We start from the raw sequence: 11,596 nt of genomic DNA, 5'->3' as shown, positions 1-11,596 counted from the left end.
CACACACACACACACACACACACACACACACACACACACACACACACACACACACACGTTTGTTTTACTATCCTCATGAGGACTTTGCATGGACTTCCATTCATTTAACCATCATTTTTATAGCCAAACCCTGACCCCTTACCCTAAACCTAACCACCTATGTACATACCTGGCTCTAAATCTAACTTAAGCTCAATTCACACCTTAGTCCTAAATCGAAATACTGACCCACCAACAGTATTTCCCCAAATGGGGACCAGGTTTTTGCCCCTATAAGGAACAGTGGGTCTTCACCAGGCTGTGTATACCAGGGAAATGGTCATAAATTGTTCCCACCAGGTAACAAAAACATGTACACACACACAACAGTGCACAAGAGGCAGGTGCTGAGAGGTGAAGTATGCAAGGGATGGAGGTTCAGATAGTTCCAGCTGCACGCTTCAGACGGTTACCAACAAAAGTGCAACAGCTGAGCTGTTACTCAATAAATGTGAACATTCAAAACTCTGCAGAGTTGTAAAGGCATGATGGTCTTTTACTGCCCCCATCTCAGTGCCTACCTGTGTCTCTTTATTGACCTATTGTCATGGCTGTGCAAAAATCAGCAATAAACTGCAGGTGCAGATGTGATCATCGTTTGTCCTCACCAACCAATAAACAAGCAATATTTACAGATAAAACAGTGGAAAGTGATTAAGCCAAGGCAGACTCAAGGGAAAAACACAGAGGCAGTGTACAAATTTAGCCTCTGTTGTTTTTAACCAGAAAAATGGCATTTTCTTTGAAAAGACAGTGTTAGGGCTGAACGCCTGTAAAAGATTGCTGACGAAACTGAAAGTGAGATGATCAAGCTAAAAAAAAGGCATACTAGCCAAAAATTAAAAAGAGAAAAACACTAGTTGAAAGGTAACAATAGCAGAATGCAAGCTAAAAGTTGAAAATAGCAACAATAGCTAAAATTTACAGGTATTAGCAAAATGCTAACTAAAAGGCAAAAAAGAGGCATTGAGCTTGGGCAATATTACAACTGTGCAAGTGTGTATGTGTGTGCATGTCTTTGTCCATCCATCCATCCATCCATCCATCCATCCATCCATCCATCCATCCATCCATCCATTCATCCCTGCATACAATGGTCCATCCATCCATCCATCCATTCATCCATCCATCCAAATACACACAGAAAAAACATTTTCATTTTTGGCATTGAGAAAAGAAACATGACTTGACAGTTCTGCTGTTTGGTCTGTTTATTAGAGGTATATTGGCAAACATTTTACAAGCTGCTGCTTATATGTTTCACTGAAAAACATTCACTAAGCTCAGCAGAGAACACCTTTAAAGCCCCATTGAAAGGCACTGAAGTCTGAGTTTTTCACCTTTCCCCCGTTATTGTCTTGACACAGGCACACACAACAAATACAGCAAAGACACTGTGGTTACACACTTCAGCATACGATACACAGTTTTCCACTGATGTGTTAGTTTGGTTTCTAGAGGTAACACCACTTAAGTCTGCTATCAGCTGCTGTACGCCACAATGCATGTAAAGCAACACTGTTAATTTAATACACTTAACATCTGTAGGGAAATAATGCTAACATAATTTACTTTGTGTACATGGCAGACTTTAAGTTTGCAGTTGATGAGTGAATGCATCTTAAATATTTAAAGATTAAATACACCATATTGCTGTTATTTTTAAAATACATAACTTTTAACTTAGAGTTCAGCTGATTTATGTATAAATCACAAGACAACTATTACACGAATTTTCTTCTTGTCAGCAAAATAAATTTACAAAATGCTTTCTTTTTTTAAATAATAACGATAGTAGTACATTCAAATAATAGCATAATAGTGCCTCAGCATTATTTTTCTTGTTTTTAAATAGTTTGAAGTGTAGTGGTTGCTCGTAAGTTACAGTCTGTTTATATTAGCTTTCAAAGAAAGAGATGAACCCTTTTTAGTTTAAAATACTGAAGAATAAAATGTCTGAATGCCAAGCTGGTGCCGTTGTCATATTTCTAACGCTGTCAGTCCACCAGAAAGACAAAAATATAATTTCTGAAGCTGCACCAGAGCTTAGCACGTGTTGCTACAGTGACTCCTTTGACTGTTTACGACTTAGTTTTCCACAAAAGCGAAGCAGATATGGATGTGCACTGCTGGTCGCCACAGAGTCACAAACATAAATACGAGTCTTCTGGTTTTAAAGCGTTTAGTTCTGAAGCAGTAGCTCAAATCTTCTGAAGTGAGGTTTTGTGGAGAAGGTATAAACAACTAATATATTACCTGTTGTAGCTTCTGTTTGAAAAAAAGAGTTTAATTTTGAGTGGATTGATCTTATAACAGCTCTAATCTAATGAACATAGTTTTAACAATTTGTGCAAATTATATTTTATAACATTTTATGTTGATGTCAGTTTTGCGTTAAGTAGTTATTCTGGCAAAATGTTCTGATATTACTGCAGGACGTGCTACAGCAAGCTGCTGCTACTACAGAATAAATAATATGGGTTTAGTGGTAGTAAAAATCACAAATTGTTTAGTTTTTACTTTTTCCGCTGTGTGCTCAAAAGTAAAAGTACGGTTATATGTCTGGAACTACAGTACAAAAACTCATTTAATGCTTGTTATGAATTTGGCATGGCTTGAGTTAACTGCTAAAATGCTAAAAACAGCAGGTTTGCTCTTTAATTAGCTTTTTCTTCATGGCATGTTAACATTCAAGCAATGTTTTTAAGTAAGTAAAAACTAGCTGTTCCCTTACTTCGTCAAAATTAAACTCATTTTCTTAAAACTGAGCTTATTTCAATAGTTATTTACAACAGATGAGATAATTGTTTATAACCTTTTCTGTAAAACCCCAATTAACAGATTTAAACTATTGTTTTTTTAATATGAGAGCTAAGAGGCTATTCGTCAATGATGTAAACACCCGGAGTGCTGCAGAATGTGGGAAAAACAAAATAATAATAAAAAAATAATAATCTGGCAGTTTGCTTCTGAAACGCATGTCTGCATCCTCATCCCTGTCGTCCAGTCATCTGTTCTGTCCCGTGGTCGATTCTTTCAGTCATCCAACAGTTGTCTTCTCTTGTTTGACCTCTTGCTCCAGTTAATGATAAATTAGCTGCTTCGTCCTCGACACTCAGCTCTCTGCTGCTTCTGTTTCAGTCTCTGCAGCTTCTTTTAATCCTTCCATTTTAGTTCCTGATCCGAGTCTTCCAGCCCTCTACCAGCAGCCGCAGCTCTCCACCACCATGTCCTGATAATTCTTCAGCACCACTCGGTCCTGGTGGTCCAGGTAGAGCAGGGCAATGGGGCTGAGCGAGGTGGGAACGCAGCAGGCCCGAGGCACCGCTCCGTTCACAGAGTTCACCATGGTCTGCACCACGGCATGGCTGGAGGCGTTCATGTGGTCGGCCAGAGGATAGCGGCACTCCCCCAGGCAGAAGAAGGCGTCGTAGCCGCTGGGCGCGATGATCCACTTGTGCCAGCCCACGTCATTGAAGTCAACATACAAGGGATGGCGGCGGCACCTGCCACGGGAAAGACGCTTCAGTTTGGCAGAGTGACCGCCGTTTCTTTTCACTCTTCCACGCTCACTCCAGCCGAATCTTCCCTTTTCACCCCCCAAGCCCTGCATAAAATAACCTACATTTTTGGCCCTCCCCCAGCCTTGGTCTTTCTTGTGGCTCTTGCTGCTGTTCTTTGCCCTGTAGGACCCTTTTCTTCCTCTTATCCAGCGCTCATTACCAGACTTTCTCCTGCTGTGTTTGACTAAAGGCGCTCCACGACCATCGTGACTGTAAGTCACTAAGAGGGGTCTCTCCTGGGCCCAGCTGTGATCATTCTGCCCCACAGACCTGCACACCCTCAGGTGTCCGTCTTTGTGTTTGCCTTCCTCCTCCTCCTCGCCCGCAGTAGAGGAGAAGCTCTGGTCAGGAGGAGAAGAGGTTCTGTTTTCAGGTCTGACCTCCAGGAGGAAACCCAAGCTGCCAGTCCCAACATGGGTCCTGTGGAGGAGATCCGCATCTAGACTGAAAGCCTCCCAAAACCCATTGGGTTTGTGACTGTGGAGGCCATTGGTGAGTAACCTGGTCTCCAGCAGAGTGGGCTCAGGATCTTCATGGTGCTTGGAGAGGTATAGGTTTAATCGGTGAGGCCCTGGGCCCAGGGAAGCTCTGTCACTGCGGAGGAGGCGGAGCTCAGCGGAGAGGACCGTCTCATCTTGAGGTATGGAGGAGATATTGAAGGAAATGTGCACTCTCGTGCGATCGTTTGCTTTGATACTGTCTCCAACAGGCTCTGAACAGAAGAATGAAGAAAAACACAGAAGTTAAGTAAGGTTTGGTTTAATTTGACTGCATTTATTTTTCAACCGCAACTTTTTTTTTAAAACAAAGACGATAAAAACTAGTTCAATAGAATCAACATTCCTGTCTTTAAAATAAAAAAAAATCACAAATTTAATCTTTTTGAATGTTTTACTTTTACTGTAAGTAAAGAAAGGCAATCAGGCATTAATAAACTTAAAAACTTTAGCAAGCAGAAAGTTTAGGATCCAATGCACCTTAAAAAAGTCAGATTACAAAAACAGAGACTGCATCAAATAAAATGTAAATTCATAATCTTTTTAATTTATCTGCATTTTCTTATATAAAAATGAGATTTGAGGACTAAAAAGACAAGCTAGGTAATAATTTGCAATGAGACTATTTCAGGTTGTTTAATGAGACAAAGCTATAGCATTATAGGATCTGAATTTCGGTGTCATTAGACATCAGGTAGGTAATAACCCATCAAATGATGTTAAAAGGAGACAGTAAATTTACAGCATCTTGTCAAGAATGCTCCAGTTTGAAGCTCTATTTGTGGAAATTGTGTTGGAACTGCCAACAAGTGGTAAGCAAAACCAGGGAGGTCATAGAGAGGGGTCAGGKGTGGGTGACAGTGTACGTTTGTCCTCGTGCCTCATGGGAAGTTAAACCAGCCGTGAGGAGAGGCCCGGGAGTGCAAACAATACACCATATTGGAACAAACTTCACTTTGTAAGAGATGTAACTTTGAATATAACCATATTTTATTATATAAAATCCCAATTTCCCAAAAAACTTTTTTCCAAATATGCAACAAATCTTATTTTAACATTTAAATGATCATGTCAAACAGAAGGAACCACTGCACAATTCATTATTATGATATTTCTCATGTGTTTATAGTGTAACATCACCAGAAAGTTGCAGAAAGTCTGTTTCCTGAATCAAAAAAAATTATAAAATTAATAAAAAATAAATAAGTAGGTCCTCTGGATGGGTTCTTCTTCAGTGAAATGTTTCGTCTCTCCTCCAAGAGACTTCTTCAGTCTGATGAGTTTCAGGTGAACTCAGCCTTATAAGTACTGCCTCCACCTGGACAAACAGGTTAGTCACATGTAAAAGAGGGCCATCGCCTAACAATAGGCTTGATTAGCTCTATTGTTCATAGAGGGTCATGTGCCCCATCACCTGACTTATTGGTTTGGATGCTGTGGCTGTGGTTATTTGGTGTTTTGTTATGTGTATGTAGTGAGTGCAAGCGGGGTTCAACGTCCCCTTGTTTTTGTCCCTCTCTCCCTCTTTGTGTTGGTATCATTGGGTCCCTGATTCACACATTTTGCTCACAGGGGGCTGAGTCATGCTTGCAATAACAGCGTTGTAGGAGGAGGACAACTGGACACGAAGGCCTCCACCTCTGTTTTATGGTGGACTATTTTTCTTCACAAAAATGGCTTCCTTTACTCCTCTCTCAAACCAACGTTCCTCTCTATCAAGGATGAGAACATCTTCATCCCTGAAAGAGTGACCGCTGGCCTGTGTTTCCTAAAGTCCTTCCATCAAGGAGCGTTTGTATGCATCTTACCGTTGTGGTGGAAGCTGCGTACAGTGTTGGCCTGCTCGACRTGCCGCCTGGGGAAGCTGAATGAAGGGTCCTCCACCAGATGATACTGCTGCTGGTGAAACCGGTAAAGATCCAGGAGGTACCGGGGCACCGGGACGCCGGGAYGCGGATCAGGCTGGGACTGCAGGCCCAGTCGGCTCAGGAGGAGGCTCTGGATGCTCTGAGCCAGGCTGGGGTCAGGGAGCGTTGATGTGAGGGGCGAGGAGGGAGGTGTAGGGGAGGCCCTGCCATGATTAGTCTCACTGGTGTCTCCACCCTGGCGACCAGACGAGGCTTGAGGTAGCAGCAAGACCATGAGGAGCAGGAGGTTAGCAGGGAGCATGGTGGACCTGGAGGGAGGAGAGAGAAAAAAACTCAAATGATGGGCAAACCTGCACATATTCACCTGGAAAACCTTGAAGGAGTGCACATTGTAAAGGGAGTTGGGGTGACTCCAGAAACTAAAGGGGCAATATCATGTAAAATTAACTTTTTTGGGTTTTTTATCATGTTATAATGTTATACTCTCATAAAAACTTGCCCAAAGCCTTGCTTTGACTCATTCATGCATGCTTGAGAAATCCTGCAGCGTTTTTAGGCAGCCATGAGGAGCAAAACGACAGGTGGGGACCAGAAACACTTTTGGGGACCAGAAACGCTTCTGGGATGTGTCTTTGAGCCGAGCTTCCTCATGGCTGAGTGCTCCCCCATGCCCCTACCCCCCTCCTCACACACACCCCCCATGACTCCTGCAGGCTCTCGGGTGAAACTGAAAGTGAAACTTAAACTGTCCTAACACTAGTTCTCACACAATGAAGCTATTTTCAGATTAAAAAATACCTTTGAGGAAATGTATTTTCAGATGCCAAGCAAGCTCCATCATGGCACCCCGCCCCCCCGCACGCGCGACCCCCCCTTCCCCCACCGCACTGAAATGGATGGGGGACAGAAGCGGAAGGTGGTTCTTAAAGAGACAGAGGAAAATTTCAAGGCGTTTAGAAGAGGAAGTGATGAGAAAAGTTTATTTTCTATTTAAACATAAAACAACATTTTAATAACAGCTAAAGGTGACATAGATGCTTTATTATGGTATAGTATTTAAATATATGCCTGAGAAACACATAATATTGCCCCTTCAAGCAAAGATGCCACACATGTTGCTCTAGAGCCGGGGTGTCAAACAGTCCTGCATGTTTTCCATGTTTCTCTGATTCAGTGATTCAATTACCTCTTCAAATTCTGTTTGAAGAGGTAATTATCCATATGTGAAAATCAGGTGTGTTCATTTGCTTTAGAATTCAACTCTATTTCTCAGAACTGAAGCCATTCAAAGAATCATCCACACCAGGTAAGATATTAACTCTTTCTGCAGAACTTCAAATATTTTGAACTTTCCTTGTAAAGGTTTGTCTCTCTGCAGTTTATGTTCAGTGCAGACAGACTGTAATGACAAAATGAAGTATTTGTAGAGAAATCTGCAGAACACATAGCCCTGGTACCTGATGCTCCAGCTCTCTGTATATCATGCTGGTGTGTCTTTTCCTTCCTGGACACACCAGTTTCTCATTAGTCCTTTGCCTTCATGCGGCATATGTTCAAGAAATTTACTGTCGACTTATCCGCACAAAGTTGTTTGCTTGTTGCTCCTGGCCACATTTGTTTTTACTCGGTTAATTTATGGCGAGCTTCAGACCCGTATGGCCCATATATCTCACCGGACACCTCAGCAGAAGTGACTGAGCCGCTTCCAGCTGTAATTTAAYCATATTTGTGTGCAAAAGAGCGCAGAGTTCTGAACATCCAAACTTGTAGCGTCGTGATGTGCCTGTCTGCCAAAATGACAGATGACTTTTAATCACCAGAGAATTTAGCCATTAAAACATTCAAACCTTGACAGCACAAAGCAAGAACAAGACATTTTTGCCAATAAAGGTCGAAATCAAACACCCAAGTTTGACTGACTGTGTTTTGGATTTACTCTAAAACAAGCAAAACTTGGACTCATATTTTAGTTCTTTTGTATTAATGGGTCAGTTTAGTTTGCACTTAGGTTAAATTTTGTATTTCTCTGAAGAAAACCATAAACAGCAGAGAAGAGTTTAATTACTTAAATAAAAAGCTGTGAAAGATTTTTTCTTCTGCTATGTGTTAGAGTCAAAAACCTTCAAAAGTATTATATGACAGAGGGACTGTAAAATTTACTTTTATGGGTAGTTTTTAGTACACTGTACTTTTTACTTGAGTAATTTTATTATGAAGTATTGCTACTCTTACTTGAGTCTTTTCTTGGCTACTTTTTACTTTTACTTGAATAAAAGTATGTAGTGATACTCTTACTTGAGTACAATTTTTGGGTATTCTCCCCACCTCAGTCTGTAGCTACAAATTCTTCTAGAAGGAAATTAACTTTTATAAGGAGAAGCTGACCTGTGTTTTCTCTAAGACAAGAAATGAGTCATATATGAGTCACAAATGCAAAGTCCTTAAAAATATAAACAATGTATTGACGTTTTATTACGTTAATCATATTTATGACCCACCAGCTTGARTGTGATTGCCTGTTTATGTTTTTGTGTGTGCAGGTTCTTGTCTGTCTGCCTGTTGGCAAAATATTTCATGAACCAGTGAACAAATCTGAAGGAAACTCCCAGAAARTGATCACTAGATGTTTTTTTTGCAACTGAACTAAAGATGTCTGCCACAGTTAAGCAAATTTAGCAAATGAAAAATGGCTATGATATCATGTTTTCTTTGTTGTTTTAAATTTATTGATACGCTGAGTTAAATGTTGTTGTGAAGACAGATGTGATTTATCCGCATCACATAATTCGACAGAGCTCACAAGATCTTTGTTGAACATTTTGGTTCCAGTGAGGTCATCAGAATGCATTCTTTCAAGGAATGCTGGTTGTTCTGCTTTATAGAATCATAATTAAGTAAAGCGCAGCAAATTCAAACAAGCGGTTTTAAATGTAAAGTGATAAAAACTTCTAAGAATACTCACATGAATATGATTTATATGAGTAACAAGTTCTCAACAGTTTTGTTAATGCTCAGTAACATGTTTCAGGTAAAAGCTGTGATACAACAAGTTAGTGCTGTCCAAGGCTGTGACATTTAATTTTAATGACACAAACATGATATAAAAAGAAATAAAACCTGTGTTCTGCTTTTTTTTAAAGAGATCTGTAAAAGTTTGAACCTTTTATTGCTCACACTCTCAAATCTTCACCGATTATTCTTAAAGGTTGCTCAAAAACGAAAGATAATTTGCTTTGGATTTTCATTGTGTCGTAACTTCTCTGTAAAACATCTGCTTTCTTCTTGACAGCTGTGTTAAAACCTCTGAGACAAGATGATTGAAGGATGTATTTATTTGCTGTTCTATAAGCTAAACTCGACTTTTTCTGGGAGACCTTATTTTGTTTTTGTTTGACTCACAGTAATCAGCTTTCATGTTTGTTAGAATTGCGGGAACTCCAGATCTAGGTCACACCTGCCTGACCTGGCAAACACTGCATTTTTGAAGAAAAGGTGTTAATAACTGAGGGGGTAATTACAAGCCAGGTAACAGCCCTCTTGACCTGCAGAGGTCGAGGTGAGGTGTTAAAAAGTATGTGAAAATATTTAAAACTTGGTTGATATATTAAAAAAATGCAAATGAACACAATAGAGAAAAAAAATCTACTCGTGGTGAATTCAGTTTTTTTCTTTAATCTATAAAAAAAAGCTTTTTTATGCCTGTGGAAGCACTTTAGGTTTGTTATAATCTCTTGCCTTCAATGAGTGTTCCCATATCTCTCTTTTTCTCGCCTCTATCTCTTTATCTCATCTCTGTAAGGGACAGAGAATCGATTATGGCCTCCGCAGCGCGATAACAGCTGCGTTTATGGCTGAGTAAACATATAATGACGCTGTAATGACTGCTAATCTTGCCACACTGTCAGAAAGGGGGCCAGAAGGAGGTCACAGGTGTGAAGGCGTGCATATTTTTATGCGTGTTCATGTGGTTCAAAGGGCAGGCCTGCTGAGAAAATAAGCCACCTCCAACCGTGGGATTGTTTCTGGCTATCCATTAAACTCGCACAGCCCCACCCAAGGCTGTTACACCTGAGGCAGCTCAGCAGAGGACAATTACAGATTAGACGCCGCTCGACAGGGCCCCTCCCATATACCGTGGAGGCTCGTAAAGCTGATTAAGGACAACAACACCACCTCGCTCCTGTACTTCCCTCACCGCCAAAACCACCCAGGTGACTCTGAGGTACAAAGGTTCAGTTGTCACACAGGAAGGTGTGTCGGAGCATGTGTGAGGCTGAGACACAGATACAGGAGCAGAGGTAGATTTGAACACGTTTATTTTCTACGTATGTTATGACTTGTTTCATTTAATGTAAACTGAGCAGTTTGTTTGCTGAAAGAGAGAGAGAGAGAGAGAGAGAGAGAGAGAGAGAGAGAGAGAGAAGTCATATATCACTTAAAGTGTTCAGTGTGATTGTGGGCTGAACTTGGAGTCGTGCAATGTTTGAGGGATAATCTCTGTAATAAAGAGAGCCAGATAAGAAGAGACAGAGGTATGAAGGTTTGGAGTTAATCAACTGCATCTTTTTCCTCATGAGCACACAGGCAGGTCAGGGATGTCAGATGTGACCTGACCCCCCCCGAGTAGACGATGAGGTGACCCTGGCACGGCGGACCAGTGTTGTTGCTGCCCTCGGCCCGTGTCTTTCTGAACCCGCTGATTAAAACCTCTGGCCTCTGGCGTCCGTCTCTCTTTTTATCTGTTTATTTCAAACCCTGCTCCTTTTCCCCTTCCTCCTTCCTCCGCATTCCTCGAACTTTGTCCTGTTGATTGGTCCTTTGTGTTGTCATGTATGGAGCTGACGACGCGCACTTTGGCTTCTTCTTTTACTTCGCTTCAAATGTTTTCCTCTTCATTAATCTTTTCTGCATCACGTCTTCACTGCCCTATCAGMTGCTCCTTTTCCCTTCTCTCGTATTAATGTTGCCCCCACCCGCAGCCTTCGCCCCATTCTGAAAATGAATGGTGTTTTTACGGAAGACTGCGGCAGCCGGGCCACGGGGGCTGGCGTTTCACTGCAGCCGGCTGATTTATCCACCACCACTGTCTTCGTGTTACGCCCGGTTCCTTAACTTTCCCTTTCCTGTTGTTCTTCCCGTGTTTCTTTTCCCAAATTCCTTCTTTCACACTCCTCGATTCGCCGCCAACTCCTCCTCACTTTTCAATGCAGCCGTCCTTTCCTTTCTGAACTTGATATGAGCACTGAACATGCCCTGCAGGACCCGTTTTCTCATGATATCCCAAGCTCGAATGTGATACAAACGACACAAATACACATCAGGAAGTGTTTATTTTCATTGCTGTTTGCTTGTCCACAGCAACCTACCACTGTTTAAGTTAGCCTCTGTGCTAAGTGGAGAAAAAAAACACAAACTTATAGGTGCATAACTAGTTTTTTAGCACAAAACTATAAATTGTGTGAAAATATTTTGCTTTCTTGAGCTTAAAAATCACAATTTTAAATTTAAAACACACTTTTGCAGGTGTAGGTTATTTTGCACACACATTGTTGCAAATGAAAATAGTTGAAATAACTACAAACATCCCTTAAAAATTGCAAGCATAACAAATTATATATATATATATATA

At 41.1% G+C, this 11,596-nt stretch overlaps 1 protein-coding gene across 1 annotated transcript in view; it reads right to left on the bottom strand.

The window, feature by feature from the left end:
* Positions 1 to 1,232: 1,232 nt before the first annotated feature.
* The window catches only part of bmp16 (bone morphogenetic protein 16), a 12,166-nt gene continuing 1,802 nt past the window's right edge, over positions 1,233 to 11,596 (bottom strand). Inside the window, exons 3-4 of the mRNA XM_014022866.1 lie at positions 5,908 to 6,275; positions 1,233 to 4,314 (exon numbers count right to left, since the gene is read on the bottom strand). Of these exons, the coding sequence (XP_013878320.1) occupies positions 3,239 to 4,314; positions 5,908 to 6,275 (1,444 nt within the window). The 3' untranslated portion in view covers positions 1,233 to 3,238. The remainder of the gene's footprint in view (positions 4,315 to 5,907; positions 6,276 to 11,596) is intronic.

Source organism: Austrofundulus limnaeus, unplaced genomic scaffold (assembly GCF_001266775.1).
Source record: "Austrofundulus limnaeus strain Quisiro unplaced genomic scaffold, Austrofundulus_limnaeus-1.0 Scaffold344, whole genome shotgun sequence".
In the NCBI taxonomy this organism is placed as follows: Eukaryota; Metazoa; Chordata; class Actinopteri; order Cyprinodontiformes; family Rivulidae; genus Austrofundulus; species Austrofundulus limnaeus.
This window is presented reverse-complemented; position numbering and strand designations above follow the sequence as displayed.